At 39.2% G+C, this 27,828-nt stretch overlaps 2 protein-coding genes across 3 annotated transcripts; one reads left to right on the top strand and one right to left on the bottom strand.

Moving 5' to 3' along the window:
• Nucleotides 1-5,266: 5,266 nt before the first annotated feature.
• Nucleotides 5,267-16,940, bottom strand: Znf189 (zinc finger protein 189). 2 transcript variants are annotated; one of them, XM_036180073.1, is made up of 3 exons: nucleotides 16,613-16,940; nucleotides 15,813-15,897; nucleotides 5,267-7,763 (listed from the first exon to the last, which is right to left on the bottom strand). In XM_036180073.1, exons 1-3 carry the CDS (start codon nucleotides 16,643-16,645, stop codon nucleotides 6,055-6,057), a joined length of 1,827 nt encoding a protein of 608 aa, XP_036035966.1. In that variant the 5' UTR covers nucleotides 16,646-16,940; the 3' UTR covers nucleotides 5,267-6,054. The 2 variants fall into 2 exon arrangements, with proteins under 2 accessions (XP_036035966.1, XP_036035967.1); XM_036180074.1 differs by having other exon boundaries at nucleotides 15,813-15,894.
• Nucleotides 16,941-17,102: 162 nt separating this feature from the next.
• Nucleotides 17,103-24,902, top strand: Mrpl50 (mitochondrial ribosomal protein L50). Its single transcript, XM_036178913.1, has 2 exons — nucleotides 17,103-17,217; nucleotides 24,288-24,902. The coding sequence occupies exons 1-2, from the start codon at nucleotides 17,126-17,128 to the stop codon at nucleotides 24,676-24,678; spliced, it is 483 nt and encodes a 160-aa protein (XP_036034806.1). The 5' UTR covers nucleotides 17,103-17,125; the 3' UTR covers nucleotides 24,679-24,902.
• The last annotated feature ends 2,926 nt before the right edge of the window (nucleotides 24,903-27,828 follow it).

Genomic DNA, 27,828 nt, shown 5'->3' with positions numbered 1-27,828 from the left:
TTCCATGTGCCATACTGTCCTAAAAGCTTGTAGGTAGCACCTTGTGTGACAGATCTCTTCTTGCCTAATAATTATTTGAATCAATGTTAGAAACAAGCCTTTTAGATGTCATTAATGGTTAAGCATGGACTTTTTATAATCAATCAGGCCTTTATCTTTGGTCAAGATTAATTTACATTTTTCTGGGAGAAAGAATTTTTATATAGTACTTTCCTTAACTACTACTGATGCACTTTTGTACTGAAGGGCTATACTTCTCATTGAAATATTATTTACATCAGTTTTCTGAATTCTGTGTAACATGAAGGGACTTTAAACTTCAGTCCCTATTGTCTCTCTGATCACCAAATAAATGTATTAATAGATACTGAAATAAAATCTGAATATAAACATAGAATGTAACTAAGAGAAATTTTGTCTTTAGGGAAAATGATACCTGTGGTGATATATTGTGCATCAAATAAAGCTTGCCTGAGGATCAGAGGACAGAGCCAGACACTAGATTAAGCATAGAGGTCAGGCAGTGGTGGCATACATCTTTAATCTCAGTACTTGGGAGTCACATACCTTTAATCCCAGCACTTGAGATCTCATGCCTTTGCTACCAGTATTTGGGAAGCACACATGCCATTAATCCAAGCACTAGGAAATGAAATGGCTGGATGGAGAAAGGCATATAAAGTGTGAGGAGACAAGAACTAGCACCCTTTGGGCTGAGGAAAGCCCTTTTGGCTGAGGACTCAGAGGCTTGCAGTCTTAGGATTCGTGGAGACAGGATCTTGCCTTCCATTTGACCTGAGAAATCAGTAGTGGTGAGAAGTTTCTCCAGTGGCTTTTTCCTTTGTCTGTAATTTTTCAGCATTTATGCCAATATTTGGCTCCAGGTTTTTATTATAAAACCATTTTAGATTTCATACAACAGATACCCTCATGCCAAAGAAGCTTAAGCAATAAAGAAAGCTCAGAAGCCAATGACTGGGAGTTAGTAAGTGCAGAGATGCCAACCAGGTACTTGGTATAATAGAGGAGGTGAGGGTATTTAAGTGATGTATATAAGTTGTAATTATGGGATGGAAACTAAAATACCTTCAAAGAGAAGGGGAACCATTAACAATCTAAAGACACATGTCTTCTTGTGAGAGAACGCTGTTTCAAATATGAGCCTACATTATGCTTTTCAAAAATGAGATACTGAGATGATTTTTAATAATCATACTGTGTGTGACAATGAGAATAGAAGCCCTCAAACACTTACAGATGTCATGGGGAAGACATTAAGCCAAGCCAAAAATGGACTGCAGGTTCACCTGATTTAGCTTTTAAGGGATCTCCCAGAAAAAGGAGCAAACTGAGTTCCAGTGCCCTAACTAGTCATTCAAGGTCTCAAATCCAGTTAGACTTATGCTACTATACTTTGAAAACTTCTCTTCAAAGGATTTTAAATTTAGTGTATAAGCTAGTTTTATGTCAACTTGGCATGAGCTACAGTCATTTGAGAAGAGGGAAGGAATCTCAATTGAGAAATGACTCCATCAGATTAGCCTATGGGCAAGTTTGTGGGGGCATTTTCTTAATTAGTGATTTAATGTGGGAAGGCCCAACTCACTATGGGTGGTGCCATCCCCTGGGCAAGTGGTCCTAGGTGCTAAAAGCAAGTTGAGCAAGCTATAAGAAGCAAGCCAATATGCTGCATTCCTCTATGACCTCTGCTTCAGTTTCTGCCTCCAGCTTCCTGCTTGAGTTCCTGCCCTGACTTCCTATCATGATGGAGTGTAAGATGTAAAATGAAAGAAATCCTTTCCTCCCCAAGTTGTTTATGGTCATGCTGTTTTTATCACAGCAACAGACACCCTAACTACTTACTGTATTTACCGCTAGATATGGGTCCATGGACCATTACACTTTGTGGCTTGGTTTCATCTATAAATTGTATATATTCATGTACTGTTGAGAGAATAAACATGTCAGTACCTCTCAACAATAGGCTCACAATCCATTATTCACAGTTGTAAAATGAAAAATGTTCTGAAAACCTTGAGTTTTCATATAAGTTTACAGGAAATTATTTGGTAGCAAAATGGACCTAAGACTGTCATCATTGGTGCAATAAAGATATAACTGTGTTTGAGGCACTGCCAAGGCCCTGTGGAGAATTATGTAATAAGTAGTACTAGCATTACATTTTCTCCACAGAATCTGAAAAAAATCTGATTTTGGTAACATGTGGTCTCAAGGAACTAGGATAAAGAATTATAGACTTGTCCCTAGAATAGATTAATTTATCTAAGCTTTCAGTGAAAACACACTTTGCATTAAGGTTTTTTTAAGACATTGAGAGGAGTTCTAAGAAACCTCATCATTAGTTGAGACCTTGACCTGGGAACCATTGGTGTAAAATAAACTGGGAAAGTTAGGGCAGATGCAGTTTAATGAGTAGGCTTTTAAAAAATTAGTTTGTGTTTGACAATATGTGGCTGCCAAGTGAAAATGTGGAAGTCAGAGGACAAAGTGCAGGTGTTCTCTCCATCAGGAAGTCACACCTTTGGAGAAAAGGCCTTTCTTCATTTGCTAACTGTTTTTAAGAATATAACTGTTTTGAAATTTATAACTGTATAGTGACAATGTAACAACAGGATATACAGATATATTATCATACCTATACAGTCTCAACATTTACATGAACACACACTGTATTTGAGGCCAGGATACTTGAAAATGAATTTCAGAATGGGTGGTTTTGATGGCTATTTTTCAGTTGTCAACTTGACTATATTTGGCGTGAACTGCAATCCAGAAATGGAGGGCACACTTGTGATCCAGATCTTGAGGCAGGAAGACAACAAGCCTTTTGATCTGGATCTTGATACTGGACAACACAGGCTTTTGATCTAGATATTGAGGTGGGATGACACATACTTTTAATCTGGATCTTGATGTAGGAAGGCACACCTTTTAATCTGGGCCACACTTTCTGCTGGAATCCTGTATAAGGACAAAGGAAGAAGGAAGCATTTGTTCATTCTTCGCAGGCTTGACTTCACCTTGTCAGCATATCAGTTCCTTCACTGGCATTGGAGTCTACTTCTTTGGGATTCTAGCATCTACAGAAGACCAGCTGAGACACCCAGCCTCATAGGACTGAGCAACTACTAGATTCTTGGACTTTCCAGTCACAGCTAGCCATTGTTGGACTGCAGCCTGTAAGTCATTCCCATATATATATATAGAGGATGTATATATATGGAGGTATTCATTCCATAAGTTCTGTGGCTCTAGAGAAGAGATTTTGATACCAGGTGTGGGGTAATGCTGTGACAGATCTGACAATGTCTTGGGAGGATTGTGGAAAGACTTTGGAACTTTAGGCTAAAAGAACCATTGAGTGTTAAGTGAGATGTTAATTAGGAGCTTGGAAGATAAGGATCTTGAGAGCAGTGCAGAGCATGGAGGCATGACTTGTGAAGTTTCAGAGGGAAGTTTAAAGACTCTATCAGGGATATTAGGTATTTTGAATTAAAATTCTGTGATTCTGGTTAGCTGGGACTGAAAAATCAGCTATGATGAACAAGATACCAAAACTACTAAAGCAAAACTTTGCTTTGCTGGAATACTTGATGCTGGTCAGCTGGAGCTAAGAAATTAGTGGTGATTAAGAAGAGACCAGCATCACTGAGGTGAACTCTTCTGGGAAGTGTTTCCTGAGAACACTTCCAGCGTGTGGCTAAGGTTGTACCTTGTGTTGACAGCTGGACTTGGTAATGTTTAAGAGTCACCCAGATGGTGCTGGTTTTAAAGGCATGAAGGGGTCATGGAGAGCAGCTGAGGCTTGACACCGTGAGAGGATAGGAAAGGCCATTAGTGAAGCTGCAGCTTCAGTAGCAGTTGAAGGCCCAGGACTGAAGAGGCCATGCAAAGGAAGTTTAGAGTTGGCACCATGAACAGAGCATATGAGAGGCTATTGGTGAAAATGCAGCTCAGTTGCAGTAAAGGACCCCAGTATTTTAGAGATGCCAGTACCATGAGAAGACCAATAAGAACAGTAGCAACAGTGGCGTGGAGACAGTCAGAGCCTAGAAGCCAAAAACTGTGCTGCAGAGGGCAGGCCAGAGAAGTGACCAAATCCTTTGGAGGAGCCTAGAAGATTGTGAGTGAATCCCAGACAGCTGGGCATTGAGTTATTAATACTGTTGGAATGTAGTTTTACTTAGTTCACATTGTGACTGTGCCCTGATTTCTCTCTCTTGAAGTAAGAATGTACTGGAGCCCACAGTTGAGAGACTTTGGATTTTTAAAAGAGATTGGATATTTTAAAGGGATGAAAATTTGATGTGTTTGAATTTGTAAAGACTGTGAGACTTTTAAAGTTATTTATCCTATTTATGTGAGATCTTGGAGATGAATAAGAAAGGAAGGGTTGTGGCCTAATGCTTGTGTGTCAAGATGACAAGGGATCAGTTGTACTGGCTGGTTCTGTGTCAATTTGACACAGGCTAGAGTCATCAGAGAGGAAGGAGCCTCAGTTGAGGAAATGCCTCCATGATCCAGCTCTAAGGCATTTTCTCAATTAGAGAACAATGAGGGAGGGCCCAGCCCATTGTGGGTGGTGCCACCTCTGGGCTGGTTGGTGGTCCTGGGTTCTATATAAAAGCAGGCTCAACAAAGCCATGGGGAGCAAGCCAGTAAGCAGGACCCCTCCATGGCCTCTGCAGCAGCTCTTGCCACCAGGTTCCTTCCCGGTTTGAGTTCCTGTCCTGAACTCCTTCAGTGATAAATAGCAATGTGGAAATATAATCCAAATAAACCCTTCCCTCCCCAACTTGCTTTCTGGTCATGGTGTTTCATGGCAGCAATAGAAACCCTAAGATAGTGTATATAAGAAGAAAAAGGCCATTTGCTCAAATTTATAGGGTTTGGGTCAGGATTCTGATGATTTAGAACTCTGTACACAGACCCTAAAGAACCCAGATTTAATCTTATATTAAAGTACTCCAGAAAAATGTTAGAGTCACAAGGAGAGAAGTAGTACTTCCCTTCAAACCTTTGATTCTGATTTCAAAACACAGTAGTCTATAAGGACTGATATTACCCTAAAGCAAAAAATAACACAAAGCAAAAACCCAATTAGGTTTTAATAATTAAGATATATAAATTAATAGGTATATAAGTAGTAACTAAAGGACCTAGAACCAAAAAATGAAGATTTATAAATTGCATGCAAATCTACCATAAAACTTAAAAAATACCAAAATATCTCAACTTTCTAGCATATACTTTAGGTCTTTTTTATTTCCAATTCTTGGTAATCAAAATATCTACACTTTCACATGTTTCTGATTATGCAGGAATAAATTTATATTGATATAGTATTACAAACAGGTTTCACAGATGGGACAGCACAAAATAAACCAGTAATTTTCGATCTTTTGAGGCCCAAGGGGGAACTCCTAAGGATTCCTTGGTAATACCATTATTGGTTTAATTACCTACAAATACCTTTACAACTTGATTCACTCATTTTATCAACCTGGGAAGCAGGGGAGCTCCCACCTTCCACAATTTTCAACAACTTTCCTTAGATAGTGATAAACAGTGTATGGTGACTTTAAACATATCTGGACTTTTACAAATTACATTGGCTCAATCACTGTGTTTGACATGGATAGCCAAACATCATGGAACTGAAGGACATCTGTAAGAGTTGGCAACCTAAGACTTTTTGAACTATTTCCAGCTCTCCATCAGTTGCTCCTAGTTCCCTTGCATTAATTTCATTTGGTCCTTCAGAACATTTCTCTTATGCTTTGCCCAATCAATTCTACTAAAAGTTTGGGATTAGAATGACCAACAAATCTCTATGGCCCCCAAAACCAAGAGTAATTGCAAGTCAGTTTTCCACAGGCACTGTCCACTATTCATAGGATATTTAGAAACTATTTGCGCAAGGCCAAGGGGAAATTAAATTGCTTTATCACTAAATTTGACCCACACTGGGGCCATACTAAAACTGCACTTTGGTAGCTAGTCTCAAATTTGGGCATACAAATGTCTCTGATTTTACTGCATCCACATAATATGTAATTTTTGATGCTGAATTAGAGAAATCTGACAATTAAAGGCTTCCCCACAAGCATCACATTCATAAATTTCTTGGGTTTTCACCTCTGTGTGGATCTTCTGATGGTTGACAAGGCTGCGTTGTTGACTAAAACTTTTGTCACATTTTTCACACCTGTAAGGTTTCTCTCCTGTGTGTATTCTCTGGTGTTGAATAAGACCTGAGTTCCTGCTAAAGGCTTTACCACATTCCTCACATTTATGGGGTTTATTACCAGTGTGAACACCCTGATGCCGAATAAGATTACAAAGTTGACTAAAGCTTTTGCCACACTGTCTGCACAAATAAGGTCTTTCACCTGTGTGGATTCTCTGATGTTCAATAAGAAATGAGCTCCGACTAAAGCTTTTCCCACAGACAGTACACAGGTAGGGCTTTTCACCAGTGTGGATCCTTTGATGTTGTACCAGATGTGCACTAACACTAAAAGTTTTCCCACACTCATCACATTTGTAAGATTTTTCCTTAGGGTAGACTTCCTGCTGTATAAGAAGACTGCAGTTAGGATCAAAACTTTCCTTAGTTTCATTGTATGGAGAAGTCTTTTCCCTGATATGTATTCTCTGATGCTGAATGAGTCCTGAGCTTCTACTGAAGGCTTTTCCGCACTCCTCACATTTGTGGGGTTTGTCTCCTGTGTGAATTCTCTGATGACGAGTAAGGTTACAAAGCTGACTGAAACTTTTCCCGCACTCTTTGCACTGATAAGGACGTTCACCAGTGTGGATCCTCTGATGTTCAATAAGGAATGAGCTTCGACTGAAACTTTTTCCACATTCAATACAAAGAAAAGGCTTCTCACCAGTATGTATTTTTTGGTGTTGTATAAGGTATGTACTTAATCGAAATGCTTTCCCACATTCACCACATTTATGAGGTCTTTCTCCAGTATGAATTCTCTGGTGTTCAACAAGCAATGAGTTTCGACTAAAACTTTTCTTGCATTTGGTACAGTGGTAGGGTTTTTCACCAGTGTGTGTTCTCTGATGCTCAATAAGGTGTGATTTCCAACTGAAGGCTTTTCCACAGTCGCTACATTGATGGGGTTTCTCACCTGTGTGAATCCTTTGATGTTTAACAAGGCTCCTTCTCTGGCTGAAGCTCTGTTTACACTGATTACACTGGTAAGGCCTTTCTCCAGTGTGGATTCTCTGATGTCTAATAAGAGTAGAGCTCACACTAAAGGTTTTCCCACAGAAGTTACACTCATAGGGCCGTTCCCCAGTGTGAATTCTCTGATGCTCAATAACAAATGAACTTCGGCTAAAGCTTTTCCCACACTCATTGCACTGAAATGGTTTCTCACCAGTATGGACCCTTTGATGCTGAATGAAATGGGCCTTGCGGACAAAACCCTTTCCACATTCTTCACATTTATGACACTTCTCTTCTGAGTTTGGTCTCTTACGAACATTAGTGTGCCCTCTGAACATTTTCTGTTCCTGGGTCAAAGATTCAGGTGGTATTTCCCATAAAAAGATCCCTCTCTGTTTATCTAACCTACCAACAAGTTCAAAGGTTTCTCTACCTATAGGGTCTTGGTCAATTTCACTTTTGATTCTTGTTACTATTACACCTGGTGGGTCTATGTCTTCCTTGATTTCTTCTTTCACAGTTGGCTCTTCATCTTTATTTCTGTTTAAAACATCTGAAATATTTGTAAATAAAAAATATAATTATCAGCCACGTTCTTTAATAGCAAAGAGAAATTATTAGAAAAAAAAGTCATCAAGTTAAACCAACATACTATAGCTAATGTGTATTTTCTTTTACTACTTCAGTTTTAAAACTAATTCATAATATATATTTTACTAGATACTTTTTTAAAAGAGGCAAGATACATTGCCTAGACTGGCCTTGAATTCCTGGGCTCATGAGATTCTACTTTATCATTCTTAGTAGGTAGGACTATAGGTATGTGTCACTGTTCTTGGTTTAATATTACTTAACATTACTTATCTGATTTATTTACTGTTAAGTTTTTTATAGCAGTGTGATTATCAAAGAAAGGATACCAAGGGAAGAAAATAGTAATTTCAGGAAATTTAGTGTGAGAAAACATTATTTGGATATGAATAGACAAACAGTTGAGAGAAAAGGACACATAAGAGGATCCTAGGAAGGATGAAAGACAAAGAACCAGGGGATTCTACAATTAATTTATTAACCAGAATTTAGTGGCTGACTATCGAATGCATGCTAGATATTAAGTTATGAGCCAGGATTAAAAGATAAGACATAAAACACTACCAAATAAAATGAGGTTAAGTGAAACTGGAGAGAAAATACCAATAATGAGGACAAGCACCTATAATAAAGAATTGGGGTATCTATTAATAAGAATAATATGTTCAGAGTTAATAGGAAAAAAAGAAAAAAGTAGTCTGCGGTAGATTATGATATCACCTAAAATAAACCATACCACATTTTTTCAGCCTTCTAACAAAAACCCTGCATAGTTGAAGGGAAAAAAGAATATAATGATACATAATAAAACAGAGTACCAGACTGACTTCCCATCTCTAGTTTGATAACTCACCTTTATATTTGACCCTAAACAAGTTCCTCTGTCTTTTCTCACACTTTTGTAGTCTTCTAGTTTTTTAACTCCTTCAAACATTACTAAGCTATTGTATACCACTCTTTCCCAATTAAAATTTTAAAAAATTCTTATTCTCCCAAGCAACTACTAAAAACGTGATGTTTTCCTTAGGCTAGTATCTCCTCTCAAATTCACCTCACTGGATTGCTTCCTTTAACACAGCAATCAAGAATGATAAGTCCCTTCAACTTTCAGCCTTTACCTGTAACAATTACCTGCAACAGGGTATGTATATGTCATTCATGTCCAAAAGTAATTCCCTGCCTCTCCTGATTCCACTCTCCTCTGAGCAGGTGTTCGATTCCTTCCTCTTCTTTCAATCTGCACTTTCCACTGGCATCTTCCTACCATGACATGACCAACTTCATTTTCAGCCTCAAGTCTTTTCTTGACAGAAGCCACCTGAAACAAAATCTGCAGCTCTCCCTCAGTTTCCTTACTTCCTCAGCTTCTCCCTATTCAATTTCTTCTGTAAGCTACCATCAAGTATAATTTGTTTCCAGAATATAGAAACAATTTCTCATTAAATCACTACAGACTTTCAAAGAACACAGCAGGATTGTGAAGTCTTTATTTTATTATTTTATTCAGCAGCATCAGCATCTAAAATTGTTGATCATCCCATTTTTTAACACTGTTCTTTTTGGTGGTACTTCTTTCGTTTTTTTTCCTACTGAATTTACTTCATCACTTGGTCTACCTTTGACAACTACTTTGTGTAACTGTTACTCAGGATTATATCCTTTTAACATTATCCTATAAATATATCCTCCATTGAAATACCTCATAATATGACTACCATCATCATCTCTTAATGTCTCCCCATTTTTAATCAACATCAGTACCTATTATTCTTAAATCCTAGATTTCTCCTCCCCCCTCCCTTATTGTTAACCACCAAAACTATGGATTTCTTTCTAGTGTCTACTTCTTATTTTAACCCCCACAATCAGGCACCCATTTGAGCAATGGTTTTCAATCTTCCTAATGCTGTGACCCTTTAATACAGTTCTTCATGTTGTGGTGGTCCCCAATCATTAAATTATTTTTGTTGCTACTTCAAAAATGAATTTTGCTATTGTTGTGAATCATAATATAAATATCTGCTATGCAGGATATCTGATGTGGGACCCCTGTGAAAGGGTCATTTGACCCCCAAATGGGTTGCAATCCACAGGTTGAGAACCATTGACTCTGAGGCTGCCATCATACTACATTTATACATTAGCCTTATGGATTCTAGACAGATGTTTGTTTAGAGATGAAATTATATTCATGGCATTACACTGAGGATTCACCAACCACATCACTTTAAGATCAAATGACATATCTTTTTGATAATGATATTATAATGCACAGGACTTTTCATGATATGGCCTCTATGCCTCAGTTCAACCTTTCTATCCTATAGCTATTATACATTACATAAGTAAATCACTTGCACTGTCTTTCATATTATACATTCATATATCCCATTTAATAATCACTTTTCAACATTGTTTACCAAAGAAACCTTTGAGTTTTTGTAATTTGGTCCAAAGTAGTTACTCTAAAAAGTCTTTCTAAAGTTCATCAGATGCATTTAGGGTTGTTTGTGTGTGTGTGTGTGTGTGTGTGTGTGTGTGTGTGTTTGCCAACTATTTTTGTTAATAACCACAATAAGATGTTTTCCTTAGAAATTACTGTTAACCCTGTACTTTTTCTAGATGTTTATTCAAAGAAATCAGATAAACTTGTGGGTATGTGTGTCTTGTCTTATTACCATAAAAAAAGAAAAATAGCTAGTAAATACCATAGAAAAGTGAAATATGCTCTTTAGAGCAGTAGCAAAAAAATACAAAATTTAGGAAAAAATAACTAAAAAAAGTGCAAGATTAGAACCCGGTATGGTAGTATACTCTTATAATCCCAACACTCAAGGCGATTGAGGCAGGAAAAGTACTGTAGTTTGAGGCTAACCTGTACCGATAAGATCAAGCTGCCCTGGGCTACATAGCAATACTCTTAACTCAAAATAAAAAACAAAATAAAATAAATCAAATTGGTTGTAGTGGTACATGTCTACAGACTCAGATACTTCAAAGGCTGAGACAGGAAGAGCACTTGAGTCCTGGAGTTTGAGACCAGCCTGGGCCATATTGTGAGAGCCCCCACCCCCAAACAAACACTAAAAAAAAATAAAAATAAAAATAAAGTTAGAAAAAGAATAAAGTGCAAGATCTATAAAAATTATCCCAAATATTTTTCTGAAAGATAAAGAAGAGTTAAACAGAGGTAACCAAATGACTAATGATATTCTATTATAAAATTCATAATTCTTCCCAAACTAATCTATAAACTATTAATATTCCAATCAAAATAATAACAACTAATTATAATAAATAAACCCCAATGAGTCTAATTTCAGCTGGAAGAATGTAGGCAGCTGGGTAATTCTGGAAGTATATTCTGGAAGATTATTACAGAATTTGTTAGACTTAAAATACATTGCTAAACTAAATGAATCAATGACATTGGCATAAATATAATAAATATGTCAACAAGATAGGTAGATAAAAAAAAGTTAAGTGTAGGCTTCCAAAAAGAGTAGCCTTGAAATAACTACTAGATCTTGGAGATTATATATCATGTCTCTACATCTTCCCATCATGTGCCCATAATTAAATTATCTTCAGCAGGCAAGCTGACTCAGAGGGTCTCTCTAGAAACCCAGAAACTGAAAAAAACTAGTTAAAATAAATATAACTAGACTATAACCTGTGAACACAGTTGTTAAAAGAACAGAAACATGTGGACAGAGGAATAAAAACTAGTTGGCCAAAGGAAAAGATAATGCAAAAAGTTATATGGACTCTCTGTTACAGTCCTAAGCCCCAATGTGTTAAGATGGGAAGGGGGCTCTCCTAAAAAAGAAATCAGGTTTAGATCAGCTCAGGAAGTGGGGTCCTCAGGATAGAATACATGGTCCTTGTAAGAACAAAGACAAATATCCTCCTTGTCCTCCTATACTCATGTCATATGAGGGCAAAGTAAGAAGGTAGCCATTTTCAGCGAAGGGGATCTCCATCAAGAACTCAGTTTATTAGTAACTTGAGCTTGAACTTCCTACTCTATAAAACTATAAAAGATAAATAGCTGTGTTTACACCATCCAGGTTATAGTCTTTTGTTATAGAAGCCTAATTTGACTAAAAAGAGCACAGTTCTTTACTTTTTGAGACTGAGTCAACTTCTCTTTTCAGCACTATTCTGATCAGCTATAATCATGTCTATATATTCTATAAGATATATATCCCTGTTAAAAAAATCCCTTTACTGGATTATACTAGCATGGAAAATATCTTTAACTAAATAGGGCTAATAATATGATAGCTGAGAAGACATCTGTTGATAGTAATATGAAAGTAAATCAACTTTAGAACTGTAGTTACAGTTTTCAGTAAAGGACCAGACAGTATTTTTACTCTAGCTATATATCTGGTCCTGCCACTGTAGCTCAGAAGTATTATAGACATTACATCAAGGAATGGGTTTGCTGTGGAACAGATTTGACCTGTTGGCCATAGTTGGTAACTTTACAGAACGGCCAGTTTTCTTGGTTAACAAATGGGAGAATGGAGAAGAACTAGAATTTGTAGGGCCTAGCACAGTGTTTAATAACTATTAACTGCATGAATAACTGAGGAGAGAACATGGGCAAAAGAAAAAAAAAGTGAGTCCAAGGTATTGTAGGCTCATTAACTCTCAGTTCTGACAAGATCCAATATGAGTCAATGAAATAAAAGCCAAAGAACTGACTGATTATCTATTAGCTGTATCATCAATGTAGCTATTAAGATTTTAAAGAAAAACCAACATGAAAAAGTGTAATATAAAGGTAGGAAAGAGCTATGTTTTGGAAAATAGTCAGGGGACCAGTAACCTAACAGTGGTCTCTGGTTAAGGGCACACTCATCAAGGGAATGGAAGTGGGGTCTGTTGAAGAGCATGAGGAGACTGTGGAAGGAGAAATAAAGAACAGTGAAAAGCTGTATTTAAGATAAAATCAAGAAGAAAGCCTGAAAACGCAAGTTCACCAAAGCACTGCTCCACCTTTGCCAGTGTGTGTGTCCCATACAGGAGGTACAAGCAGGGCTGGCATTGCTCTGCTTCTATCACATGTACCCTTCTGGATATCCTCCAAGTAGATAAGCTGGCAGTGAGCCAGATACACCATGGCATATTTTGTGGAGTTCTACTAGTGTGATAGAAGCATCAGAAGTTTTAAACAGACTAGCCCAAAATCACCTGGATGGCCAGGACCTAGTTGAGCACAAGATAATAATCCAACTAAGAGAAACAGTTTTGAAATTCACTTGTAACTTACTCAGAAACATGACTATTCAAGAAGCATATAATATAAAGCCTGGCTTTATGGTAAGTTCTGAAAACATCCAGTGAAAAAGATGGTTCTGTCCTTAATGCTGATTCATGTGTAATGAGAACGAACATAGAGAATGATTTGCAGATTGGCAGAAATGGAAGTAAAGACAAGACAGTAAAGAGGGGTTATTTAACTGGGCAGAGAAGATTCCTGAGATCTCAATGGACTATCTGAGACTTCTCAGACATAACTTACACCATTTCCAAAAGAAGAAAACTGTCAATCTGGAACGCAACAGAAGTGACAAGGAAAATAGCAATCATATGAAGGGGGAAAAAGGAAACATCAATCAATATTTTCATTATTTTTATTACCTGCTAGTCAGCATTTTAAGTACTTTACTGATATATAACCTGGTAATCAAAACAACAGTGTAAGAAGTACATGTCACTACTATTTCCATTTTCTGAAGAAAGATAAAAAACGATGTCCCCCATAGTCACAAAACTGGCAAGAACTAGGATTCCCATATAGCAGGTAGTTAGGTGCCACATTACCTTTCTCAGCTTGGACTTACCATCTCATGGTGGCAGCTAATGACCTGAGTATAGGTAAGGGTCTCCAAGCAAAGGAGATAGATAGTAAGGAATATAAGCAAATACAGAGAAGCAATAAAGAATTTTAAGTAAACAATGTATAGTGGGGCATGCCTGAAATCCCAGCAATTTGGGTAGTTGAAGTAGGAAGACTGTGAATTTGAAGCCAGGCTGGGCTATGAAACAAAAACCTGTCTCAAAACAAAAAACCAAAAAAGCCATAAACATTAAAAAAAAAAAGGGGGGGGGGCCTAGATTAAGGTCCAAAAGAGTCTATGGTATCTGACAATGAGGTTGTTAATAAATCCCTATGGAACAACTTACAGAGACTGAGGAGCCAAGACAAAAATCACAGAGATAGCAGAAGGTAAAGTTGTAGTAAATAGATATGAACTTATAAAAAAAAAATGGTGGGCAAAGAGAAGCAGTCAATCACAGGAAATAGCAAGAGGAAGGCACTGACTGGTTCAGATGTTTCTTTTTCCCCAAGTTGGAAAGGCCATGATGTAAACCTATCATAAGAACAGAGGTTACAAAGGGTAATGAAGTTACGAAGGGTAATGAACTGGAGATGTTACCTCACTGACAGAAAGGCTGCTTAGCATAAACAAGGCCAAAGGCCCAATTTCTTTAAGTAGCAAGGGACAAAGAACTAAGACTACAGCTCAGTTTCTAGTGAAGAGACAGAAGCTGGTTTAAGGGTGAGTGGATGAGGGGCACAGGAGTTAAGAATTCGTGCTAGTGAACTCTACTTTAATAGTCTGTGAAATGGAAGATGAAGCCCACAGAGTGATGAGAAAATTTAAATTTTTGAAACTGCTACTAAAACTAATAGGAAAAGAAGAGTATCACATACAAAAACCACTATGGTGGGTATGGTGGTGCATGCCTTTAATCCCTTAGAAATTCCTAATCAGTTAGGAAGCAGAGCTGAGTGGACCTCTGTTACCTCCAGGCCAGCCTTGTCTACATAGGTCAACCAGGGCTACACAGAGAGATCCTTTCACAAAACAAACAAACATCCCCTCCTCACTAGATACTTATAGGACACTGATCCTTTAATTAGAGAATTTTTCTGTGGTGCTTGGGTATCAGGTAGAAGGGGGCAAAAGGGACAGACCTTATAATAAATACAAAATTTGAAATTTGCAGAATAAGTACAGCATAATATGAAAGTGGCCAGACAACATGCTGTGATTAGAAGACATCTTCACAAGTTAGGAAAGGATTGAAACCATCGGGAAGACATGGACACACCAAGAGGAAGGAAATACATTAAGAATGAATAGGTTTAGGTAGACAGGTGAAGGAGAAATGGAAAGGTAAGCCACAGTTAAGCTCCACCAGGGCAAGAAGCAGGCCTGTTTCACCTCTTCATTTAGTTAGAGTCAACAACAGTTACTGAAATAAGTGGTCAGAGAATAGGACAGTGTGTTCTCACACTTGCTTGTTATAACAAACTTATGACCATGATCAATGAGATGAGTAGTTAATAAGTGTAGAAAGCAGGTTCCTGAAGTCTACATGATCCACTGGGGCTCACTTACTGACTGGGTTAAGCAGTGAAGACTAAAGACGGGAAAAAAAAAAAAAAGTTGACAGACGTTGAGAAAAAGGGACAGACTGGGTAGAGCAAGACTTCTGACCCAGAGGACATTTTATTGGAAGGGTAGAAAACAAATGCTTTGGGCGCAGCACTGAAGGGCTGGAAGAATAATCAGCTCTTGAGACAAAGCCTTGAGACAAAGCAAGGGGAAGGACGACTGGGGAGAACGAGCAGCCCCCACTTGAAGGTCTGCCAGAGAAGTGGTGTCCCTGGGTTCGTGCCAGGAGGGGTAAGAACACTGTGTAAAGAAACTTCACTCCAGAAGGCAGTGAAAAGGGGTGGGAGGAAAGCAGTGGGAAGATGCGCCAGGAAGAAAAGCACAGAGCAATATGGAAAAGAGATCAGGAGGCTTAAAAACCTTGCATTTTGGTTACAAGGAAGGTAGGAATAAGAGTCGTGGAGATAATTAGTGGCCGAGAGATGTGAATCAGAATTTTGGAACAAAACAATATCGGCATTAGTAATACTGGTTGGAGTGTTCTAAATATGAGTGTTAGCATTAGATATGTTAGAGAAACAGCACAGTCTTACCCAGAGAGACCAGGTTTCCATAACTGTCCATCATGACATCTTTATACAAGCTTCTGTGAGCTGGATCCAGATAATCCCACTCCTCCTGGGTAAAAAACATAGTCATATCCTCAACTGCCAGCAACTGCTGAAATAGTATGATTTCTGTAGTCAGTTCCAGTTGTCTCAGGGACAATGCTATCACTTACCATGGTCATATTCACTAGGAGGAACAAAGTTAAGAATATCAAAAGGTGCCCAATGCTTGGAACTGACTTTTACAGGCAAGCACCTAGACTGGAAAGGAACTGATCTGAATCTGTGCCTTCTAAACTGAAAGCCCTTTCTGGTTTGGTTATTACACAGTAACGTCACTACTATTTTAATTGTAGTTAACAGCCTCAAGACCTCTCCACGCTTCTCTCACCGTCCCCCTCCAATGGTCTACCCACACCAGCTTGTGACCCAATTCAACTAAATTCCGTTAGGTTCCTAAGCACCTTAAGTTCAGCCATCAGGCCAGCTGCAGAAGACAGAGGATATCAAAAATTGTGCCTCACTTGGGGAACTCACAAATGAGAACTAACTTGGAGCAGTCTTAATTTTCTCCAGCCGATTCATCAAGTTCTTCAAAAAAGAGCCCATGGACAGTTTGTAATGAACTAACTGCACCCCGGAGCAAGGGGTACTTCTGCTGTTGGCTGGGGTACCCCCCCTTAGAGCTGGCAGCCAGCAGATGGGGACTGGGGAGGAGGTGATGGCGCGGCCTGGCCGTCTCGGCAGTGGCGAAATAACGGAGATGTCTCGAAGGGGCAACTCACCTTTGGCTCCAGCAGTGGGCTTGGGGACGCCATGTCCTCGTTCAGGAATGAGGCCTAGCCGGCTGCTGGAAATTAGGCCCCGCCAAGACGAGAGGCTCGCTGGAAGGGTCTGGTGAGGTCCTGCCTCGGTCTCAGAGTGGTCACGTTCCCAGGGCCATGTCAGACAATCTGCTTGACTGTCCCCCAACCCCAAGCCCCGTCTTCTGCCCGGCTGTGCAGTCTTCCGGGCTTCGCTGTAGTCTCCTTGTTGGCCAGTTTCTCCACCTCACAGTCAAGCAGTGCTACAGCCGACCACCCCTGAACCAGAAGGCGTTACCCGGAACCTTCACCGAACCTCTCCAACTACAACTCCCAACATGCCCCGGGGGCGCACCACAGCCTTCTTCCGCAAATGGCAATAGACTACATTTCCCAGTGTACACAGGATTAGGCAACAACAGGGACCGCTGCAGTAAGCTCGCGTGTGATTGGCTGAGTCGGGCACGTCCCAGAGCTCCGGAACGCTGGTCGAAGATGGCGGCGCTGTGTGTGTGCCGGTTTGCTAGAAGAAGCTGGCTGTGGAAGGTCCCTTTGGCTACTCATAGAGACTTTTGGTCTCGATTCAGGTAAAGCTGAGGATTTCTCAGTGGGTTACGTCCCACGAAAGCAACCAGGAGCTTAGGGTTAGAGTTCAGAGGGTTAAGATGGGTCCTTAGCCTGCAGGAGTTAGCGTGGAGTGGGGATCCGAGTTAAAAGCTTCGGCTTACGTTTCCGCGACTGGCGGAGCTTCCTAATGGCAACACGGTGCCCTTTGCCTCGCGTCTCGCGTTCCCTTAGTAAACAGCATTAACCACGTGTCAAAGGCGTGCCGTGTGGTGTCTACAAGCAAACGACTCGTTTGGACTGATCAAGCTAAAATATGAACGTAGGTGCCAGTAAGCCAAACTCCTTCGCGGGGGGTTGTCTGTTTTTAAGCAAAGTCAGAAATGAAGGCTCCGCTTCAGCATTGTGTATCTCTCTCCCTCACCCTCATGCGCGCGCTCGCTCGCTGGCTGTCAGTCTGTCTCTCTCTCTCCTCTCTCTCTCTCTCTCTGTCGTGCGTGCGTGTATTTCATTGATGCATACAATAAATAGTTTCTAAACGTCTTCTATTTCTCTCAAATGTGTACAATGCTCCAGTAGTAGTCACTTTTCCACGCCCCAGTATTGTGACTTTAGGGGGAACTGAAGCCCACCGAAGAGAAAAGCACGCGCATGGTGGATATAGAATCCCTGTGTCTTAACTGCTTACCTACAGTTTTCCCACTGCATCATGTGGGATCCATCTGTATGACCTAGAAAATGTTTAGGGCATGGAAACTTGACCGCTAGGACCTTGCAGGGAACAACGAACGTCGAGGGTTAAAATTCTGAGTCATCGTCTCATGTCTTAACTAAATCTCTCTCTTTGGTTACTGTCAAATGTTCCAAGTTCGTTTCTTTTATTCACTCAACAAATATTTTAGTGTCTACTATATAGTAGATATTAAAGATACCGTGGTTAATAAGAAAAGATCTTTAAGAGGGGAGCCGTTGATGTTAAATTATGTTCATTTTTCGTTTACCTATTCTTTAAGGTGTAAATAGATGCATTGATGTATATACACATAGAGAAGAGATTTCTGCAGTCTAGCTAATTCCATTTCTTTACATCCTTTCTTTCTTCTTCTTTTTTTTTAATGAAAACACTAAGATCTCTACTTTTTTTTCTTTTTAATTGTTGATCACCATAGCTCTGGGACAGAATTTTAAATCTTAAAGTACGATTTCTTCTACATTGCTTTTGCTCATGATTACTGCAACTATTTGTGATTTAAGATTGCTCAGTATGTCTCTGGAAAATGACATTAGATTATTTTGGCAGGTATTGGGTTAAGTATGTTAAGTAGTGCAGACATATTAACAATATTGATAAAATAACATAAATAATGGATTCTTCAATCCATGAGCATGAATGTCTTTTTATTTATGTATGTTTTCTGTTTCTTTTATCAGTGTTTTACAGTTTTCAGTGTACAGATGATATTTAACTTACTTGGCTATTTTTTCCTAAATATTTTCTTTTTTTTTTTTCCTGTTAATCTGTAAACAGATTTGATTTCTTGATTTTTCTTTTGGGCTAATTTATTATTTCCCTAAAGAAACCACTGATTTTATTGAGGACTTATTTTATTTATGTACATATGTGTATGTATGCATATTCTCTATACTGATAGATACCTTTTGAGGCCAGAAAAGGGCATCAGATCTCCTGGGGCTGGAGTTAGAAGTGGCTGTGAGCTAGCAACCTGATGAGGATGCTGGGAACTGAACTCTGAAAGAGTAACTAGTTCTCTTAACTGCTGAGCCATCTCTCCAGCCCCTAAAGTACTAACTTTTTAAAAAATGTTAATTTTGTATACTGCAACTTTACTGGGTTAGTTTATTAGTTCTAGCAATTTCTTGTGTGTGTTACATAGTCTGAGTTTTTCTAAGTCATCTGCGGAGACAAATTTACTTCTTTCTAATTTGGTTGCCTTTTAGTCCTTCTTTTCTCAAAGCTCTTGAGTATGCCTTCTAGTATGATGTTATAGTGGTTTGCAGAGGTTGAGGCAGGAAATCGATGAGTTCAAGGCCAGTGCACTTTACATAGGGGAAACCCCCCCCCCCCCAAAAAAAAAGTTCTGAGACTGAACATCCTTGCTTGTACTTGAGCATGGAAAGAAAACTGTTTTGTTAATAGTTTTTCCCCACTCTTTATGAGTTTAGTTGTAGGCTTTCCTAAATTATGTTATAATCTGGTCGTGGTAGATTCTATACCTATTTTGTTTAGAGCTTTGATCTTGGATGAGTGTTAGTCTTTATTTATATCAGACACCTTTTCTGCTTCCATTGAGATGATGATGTGATTTTTACTTTCATTCTGTTAATGCGGTCTATCATTATTGATTTGTGCATTTTGAACAAACTTTGCAGTCCAAGGAAGTGTTTATTTAGTTATAGTATGGTTGTCTTTTAGATGTGTTACTGAATTTGGTTTGCTTCTATTTTATTGAAGATTATTGCGTTATGTTCATCAGAGATATTGCCTTGTAGTTTTCCTGTGGTATCTTTGTCTGGCTTTAGTATCCTGGTTTCATAAAATGATTTTGGATGTGTTTCTTCCCACTTTAGGGAGAGTTTCAGAAGGGTGGATGTTAGTTCTTTTTTGAATGTATGGTACAATTACCACACGAAGATATTTGATTCCAGTCTCTGTTTGGATGTTTTTTGCTGTTTTGTTTTTCTTCAGTCTCTTATATTTACTATTGACTGGCTTAGGATTTCTATTCTTTCTTGGCTTAGGGTTACATGTTCCTAGGATCTTAAGTATTTCTTTTAGGTTCTGCAAACATCTCAAGTATCTCCTTATATTTCTGATTTTAATTGTGTTTTCTGAATTAGCCCTTAGTTTTGTTTATTTCTTTCTATGAAATTTGTATCTGCTCTGATCTTATTATTTCCTTTGTCTTGTTAACTTTGGGGTTACATTTTTCCATTTTTCTTTTTTCTTTTTTTTTATGTTTTATATGGTTCAATGTTAGAATGCTAAAAATCTTTAGTGATGTGGTCATTTATTACTATAGGTTTTCTTTTAATGTTTGTTACTGTCTTTGGTAGAGTTTTCTACTGCTGTGATGAAATGCAACCTGTGAGGAAGGGGTTTATTTCATATTATAGCTTGGGGTCAGTCCATCATCCAGGTAAGTCAGGCCAAGAACTCAAGGCAGGAACCTAGAGGCAGGAACTGATGTGGAGACTATAGAGCAGTGCTGCTTTCTGGCGCACTCCTGCACAGCTTGCCCAACCTGCTTTCTTTTTTTTGGTTTTTGGTTTTTGGTTTTTCAAGACAGGGTTTGTCTGTGTAGCTTTGTGCCTTTCCTGGATCTCGCTCTGTAGATCAGGCTGGCCTCGAACTCACAGAGATCCACCTGCCTCTGCCTCCCGAGTGCTGGGATTAAAGACGTGCGCCGCCGCCACCACCACCTGGGTAGGTGATTTAGCTCAGTGGTAGAGTGCTTGTCTAGGCCCTGGGTTCAATCCTCAGCTCAAAAGAAAACAAAACAAAAACAAAAACAAAAAAGAAAAGTGCCGGGCGGTGGTGGTGCACACCTTTAATCCCAGCACTCAGGAGGCAGAGCCAGACGGATCTCTGTGAGTTTGAGGCCAGCCTGGGCTACCAAGTAAGTTCCAACCTGCTTTCTTATAACACCCAGGACCACCAGACTAAGTATGGTACCACCCATGGTGACGTGGGCTCTCAAAACACATCAATTTTCAAGCAAGAAAATGCCCCAGGCACAGGCTTGCCCATGGGCCAGTCTGATGTGGGCATTTTCTAAAGTAAAATTCTTTCCCCAAGTGACTCTAGCTTGTGTCAGGTTGACATAAAAGTAGCTCACACAGTTATACTATACATTTTCACTTATCTCAAGTTATTGTGTATGTTAAAAACATGTGAAGGACAGGTCAACATTGGGTGTCTTTTTCAGTCACACTCCACCTTATAGTTTGAGACATGGTCTCTCACTGAATCTGGAGCCCAGTAACTTGACTAGACTGACTAGCCAGCCATCCCAAGACCTCCTGTCTCTGGCTCCCCTGTGTTCTCATTACAGGCTTGCACACCTGGCAGTTTTCTCTACAGGATGATGAGTATTGAACTCTAGTCCTCCTTGTTCACTTGGTCTAGGTATGGTGATATGAAAGAAAATGGAGCCCAAAGGGAATGACACTATTAGGAGATGTGGTCTTGTTGGAGGAAGTGGGTTACTGTGGGGGCATGCTTTGAGTTCTTGTATGCTCAAGCTACTCCCAGAGTCACTTCCTATTGCCTTCTGATTAGGATGTAGCCAGCACCATGTCTGCCTGCATGCTGCCATGCTCCCCACCATGATGATAATAGACTGAATCTCTGAAACTGTAAGTAAGCCACCCTAATTAAATGTTTTCCCTTGTAAGAGTTGCCGTGGTCATGGTGTCTCTTTACAGCAATAGAAACCATAACTAAGACACTTTAGAGTTTCTATTGCTGATGTCTATTACTTAGTGTCTTAGGGTTTCAGTTCATGGTCATGAAGACCATGACCATGGCAACTCTTATAAAGGAAAACATTTCATTGGGACTGGCTTACATTTCAGAGGTTTAGTCCATTATTGTCATTGGCAGGAAGCACAGTAGCATGCAGGCAAACATGGTGCTGGAGAGGTAGCTGAGAGTTCTACATCTCTGTAGGCAGCAAGAAGAGTGGGAGACACTGGGCCTGGCTTGAGCATTTGAAACCCCAGTGACATAATTCTTCCAATAAGGCCACACCTCCTAATAGTGCCATTCCCTGGTGACCATGTATTCAAATCTATGAGCCTCTGGGGGCCATTCCTATTCAAACCACCACACTTGTCAAACACTTTGCTTTTTGAGCCATCTCTCCAGTGTCTTATCTCAAGATAATCTGGAAGTTCCCTTTTGATTTCCTCTTTGACCCAACAGTCTATTGCTTAGTTTCCAGAGATTTGTTGTTATTGTTTTTCTCCAGCCCTTGGATGTTTTTTGTTTTGTTTGTTTGTTTTGTTTTTGTTTTAGCCACTCTATCTTTTGGGATGTTGAGTCTTTTACCTGAATTACATTTATTCTGAAAGCAATAAAATGTAACAGAAGGGACTCGAGGAATATGGGAGGTAAGTGGGTGGAAATTATATGAACATAACTCTCTTGAGAATTTTTTTAAAAAATAGTGACTAATTTTCTTCAAAAATGGAAACTATTGTAGTATATTGTTTACCCTAAGACTTCAGTAAAGTGTTAGTGCCTTTTCCATTGACATAGTAAAATGTCAAAAAAAAAGTGGATGACTTATCAATAGGTTGGCAATATTATCTGCTCTATATGTGTAGAAGACCTTCTTGCTGCCTCATAACATAGTGGAGAGTAGTATATAGTGAGACAGAGCAGGCATACTAGATTGGTTCTTTTCCTTTTCTTTATAGCCACTAATGCTTTTATGGCGTTCCCAATCTCCTTATCTTATCTCCTCTAATTATCTCTAAAAAGGCCTAATTACAAATACTGATGTCTAAGACAAGAGCTTTTGAGGGTAATATATTCAAGCCATCACAAGACGTGACACTGAGACGGTAATCAAAAATTTATGAAGGATGAAGGATTAGTTGATGGAACAAAGTCTTAAGTAGACAAAGCAAAGTTGCATCCTAAAGTATATTCTTGGCCAGACATTTCATTTCTGGCCTTCTTTTTCTGTAAAGATGGTCAATTCCAGTCAGATGCCAATTCCATAAGAAACAGGATTACTTAGGTAGTTCACAAACCAAAGCATTTAAATGGTATGTCAGCCAATTCTCTTCTAAGCAGTTGTTGAGTTCATTTTCAAAGAACCCCAAATTAACAAAACAGGCCAGTATATTAAAGATCTTACAATATGGTATGGTGGTTCTCAAGAGACAGTATTGGTAGTGTCCATGATTGTGACTCAGGACAGTACTACTGTCATTAAGTAAAGTGATGTCAGGATGCTAGTAAATATCTTATAGTGAACAGAATGGCCCCTCACACACAGCAGGGAACTGCCCAATAAAAAATATAAGCTATTTGGGGCTGAGAAGTTCTGACCTTGTGAGGTAGAATATAATCAAAATGAAAACTTGTATAGGATGGGATACACTGGGCAGTGTAGACTGCTATGAAGATCAGAGGAACTAACATTTGATTAGAGGAGTCAGGTTAAAGTTCTTAAGAGGCACACATTTTGTCTTAGGCCTTATAGGGCAAGTAGTATAATTTCCATAAGTAAAGATCAAAATGATTCATGTAAGGATATATAACTTGAACTAACAAGTGTCAGGAAAGTGGTAATGTGTTTGGAAAACAGAATATAGTTTAGTTTGAGCATGCCTATAATGTATATAAGAAACTGGTGGGAGGTAAATTTAGTTAGTTGTATTAGAGTTATATCTTGGAGGATATGGTGGCTAGTTTTATGTCAGATTGATAAAATTTAGAGTCATTTGAAAGAGGGAACCTCAATTGAGAAAATATCCCTATCAGATTGGCCTGTGGGCAAAGTCTGTGGTGCATTTTCTTGATTGAAATTTGTGGGAGGGCCCATCTCACTGTGGGTGGTGCCATCCCTTGGCAAGTGATTCTGCGTGAGTCATCAGAGCAATGAAATAAGCAGCAGCCCTCCATGGCCTCTGCATCAGTTCCTGCCTCGAGTTCCTGTCTTGACACCCCTCAGTGATAGGGTGTGATATGGAACTGTAAGATGAAATAAACAAGTTGCTTGTTGTCATGGTGTTTTATCACAGCAATGGAAACAACTAAGATAGACTAGGACTCCTAGACAGAACAGTTTACTTTATCATTGTTCTTTACTTTTTAGAATTCATACAAGTATGTAAAATACATACTAAGCTTTTGCTTTCTTTTCTAACAATTGATTCAACTATACACACTTGAAGGGTAGATGATCATCTTACTCTTTTCTGCTCTCCACTGTGCTCAGAAAGTCTTAAGTGAACAAAATACTGGATTTTGATTGTAAGGCAAGATTCAGTCAGATATTTATGAGCATTATTAAGATAATGAGCTAAAGATTCACGTGTTTGCTTTTGATCATTCCAGAAAGGAGGAAGAGCCAGTGGTGGCTGAGGCAGTCGAAGAAGTGAAAAAAGAGCCTGTTCTGGTGTGTCCACCCTTACGAAGCCGAGCATACACACCACCTGACGATCTCCAGAGTCGCTTGGAATCTTGTGTTAAAGAAGTTCTTGGTTCATCTCTTCCTAGTAATTGGCAAGATATCTCCTTGGATGATAGTTCTGTGAAGTTCAGACTCTTGGCACATTTAGCTGATGACTTGGGCCATGCTGTACCTAATTCCAGGCTTCACCAAATGTTCAAGATCAAAGATGTTCTTGATTTCTATAATGTTCCCAGAGTTCAAGATAGATCTAAATTTGATGAACTTGTAGCCAGTAATTTGCCTCCCAATTTGAAAATCAGTTGGGGTTACTGAGCATTTCAGCAGTTAACTGCATTGAGATCATTGTTACTCTCCTCACTGCAGTGGCTGGCAAACCTTGTGATATGGTACCCATCAGAACTCTTCTCTAAACCTCCCTTTCCTTTCCTTTTTTCCCCCTGTAGAAGAACACATCTTTTTTCTCATGGAGAATCAACAAAGAAAACATTTTCACATTTGCTAAAGCTATCCCCCCCCAATAAAATCAAGTTTGATAATTTATGAAAATGTTCTTATTCTGCTGTGTATAGTCAGGATTCTTGAGAAGAGCAGAAGTGATAGCATGAATACACATTTAAAAGGAATTTATCAGATTAGCTTAGGTTAGGGTCTAGATAGTCCATCAATGGCTATTTCACACCGGAGAAGCCGAGAACCCAGGGTTGCTCAGTCCATGAGGCTGACTGTCTGAACAGTACCAGCCTGGTGCTGAGGGCCCTGAAGCATTCTTTGGAAAGCTGCTGATCTCCAAACAGTGCTGGCAGCCTGATGAAGCTGGTTCTAATCTGAGTGAAGAAATGCAGCAGTGGCAGGAACAGGATAGTGTACTTGCCAATAGAGTGAAGGCAAGCAGGCAGAAAGCCAAACCTTCCTTCTGCATGGGTTCTTGCCCCGGCCAGCGGGGTTTCAACGGGGCGACCCACCTGTGGGAGCGAATGAAAGGGACAGAGGGCACAAGAGTTGGACAGCAGGACAAGATTCTGATCAAGCTGCCAATTTTATTTTACTCCGCAAAGCTTAAACTCTGATGTCTCCTTGAAATTCGCTTTATTATTTTCTTTAAATGAGTGGTAGAACTGAAAAAATATCTCACAGCTATTAAGTTTTAAAGAGTCATTGCCAGATTCCACATTTAATTACGTATTCTCAAAATGAAGCATATTTCAAATGATCTTTTCTATAACTTTAAAAGTGGCCTTAGGGTACCTATGATTAGTTACTAGGTTGGCACATCTTTGTACTTTGATGTACTTAGTTTGTAGTTTGTTAAAATAGATTGCCAGATCTGAATGACAAATTAGTGGTTATATAAAATATTGTGGGGGCTGGAGAGATGGCTCAGAGGTTAAGAGCACTGGCTGCTCTTTCAGAAGTCCTGAGTTCAATTCCCAGCAACCACATGATGGCTAACAACCATCTATAATGAGATCTGGTGCCCTCTTCTGGCCTGAAGGGATATATGCAGACAGAATACTGTATGCATAATAAATAAATAAATAAATCTTTAAAAAAAATTGTGATAGGAAGGCTTTAGGTGTAGGAAATAGCATTCTCTTTCCTTGAGTAACTTTGTTGAAGAAAAATAATAATCAGTTGGATATATAAATTCTAACAGATTTATTGAGAAAAAATAGTTGAAGTGGATGAGATGGTTTTGTGGGTAAGAACACTTGACCTGTAAGCCTGAGGACCTAGGTTTAAATTCCCTGTACCCATGCAAAAAATTGAGCATGGCCACATGTACCTATACTTCCAGATTAGAAAGTGGAGACAGGTGAATGCCTAGAGTTGGGTGGCCAACTAGTCAAAAAAGTGAGGTTCCCATTCAGCATTCAGTGAAAAACCTTATCAAGACAATTAGGTAGAGATCAGTAAAGAAAAATACATCCTGTTCTGTCCTCTGTGTGTGCACACAGGTGTGCATACCCACACAATCCTGACAGGAAAGTGTCTAAAAAAAATGTCACAGCACTTAATAATTCCTGGGTACACACCAATGGCATTACATCATGAGCTTCCAAAGTATCAGTGTCTGGAGCCCTGGAGTTTAGTCTTAACAGCTCTTGTTTTGTAAGAACAAGATTCAGCATTGAAACATTTGGGTTTTACATACAGAATTTGATGATTGTCTTTTCCATACAACAATAGCATACTGGAGATGAAGAGGTGGGAAGTCAGGATGGAAACATTCTTGGCTACAACTGGACCAGAGACTTCAAAATGCATCCTTCATGTTATTGTTAAGATAGAAGCTGCTGCTGTGTACCCTAGAGCAGTGCTGTTCAAAATCTGTATGTGAATGAGTCATGTGGAGACCGTATTAATGTCTGGAGTGGTTGTAAGCTTCCTCATCTCTGCAGTGCTTGGAAGTAACATGGGCCTACTAGGATAAGGAAATGACATTCAGATGGCAGCAGAGTACCTTTCTGTAGAACAGTTCTGCTGCTTATCAGTAGCTCTGGAGGGCATCATTGCTTTGCACACAGCTCATTATACTGTTGCAGAATAGTGACCTAGCAGTTCCGAAGGGAACAGGTTTGTTTGTTTCCTAAGGTAGCTACGTACACAAAAGCTTTCTATTTTAAAAAACTCAACGATGTAAAGGGCATAAGCTAATTGATTTCACTTAGTTGAACCTATGGGCTCAGAGTGTGCTTGCATAAAACCTAGTAAAATAATTAGCAATTCAAAATTCAAGATAAATGATCTTACATAACTATATGGTTCAAGTTTCAAAAAGCATATGAGACTCCCTCTTGCTGGGCTTTGTTTTAACATGGAAATTCTGTGATTTCTATAGTAACCGCATATTAGGAAATGGAAGGAACATCAAAAATGAGAAGAAAAAAATCACCCCAGTGTCCAGACAACAATGTAAAATTCTAATATAGTCCCCAGAGGAAAAAATACTATATTTTTATGTTTATCCTATGTGTTAATGTATGTGGGTGTATTTGCACATACCTGCAGAGAATCCTGTTTCACCCAGCTTTTAAATGCATGGGAGAGAGGGTAGAACTCAGGTCCTCACGTGTTGAGTGGTGAACACCTTAGTGATTAAGCTGGCTCCCCTGCTCTGTTTTCTACTTCTTAAATCTCCAGTGGCATCATGTCTCCAAATTCATGAGCTCCCTTAGCTTTAAATCAGGAGTGTCAACCTTTTGATTGCCATCTGCAAACATGTTGGGTTCTGTTCATAGCTGTCCTGGGATGAGTGCAGCCTGTGGGCCACAGGTTGAACACCTGCTTTAAAATAGTGTGCTTTAAAACAGTTGCTGGTGGTGAAAAGATCCTGGGTATTCTATCATTTCTTGTTTCACTGCAGCAAGAGAAAATAGTCAGCTTTCAATGTTGTACAGTTATTGAGACAACTTAGCTTACTCCATGTTTTAAAAATATTTAAGGTGAGCTCACCCTTGTGTG

Source organism: Onychomys torridus, chromosome 2 (assembly GCF_903995425.1).
Source record: "Onychomys torridus chromosome 2, mOncTor1.1, whole genome shotgun sequence".
NCBI lineage: Eukaryota > Metazoa > Chordata > Mammalia > Rodentia > Cricetidae > Onychomys > Onychomys torridus.
This window is presented reverse-complemented; position numbering and strand designations above follow the sequence as displayed.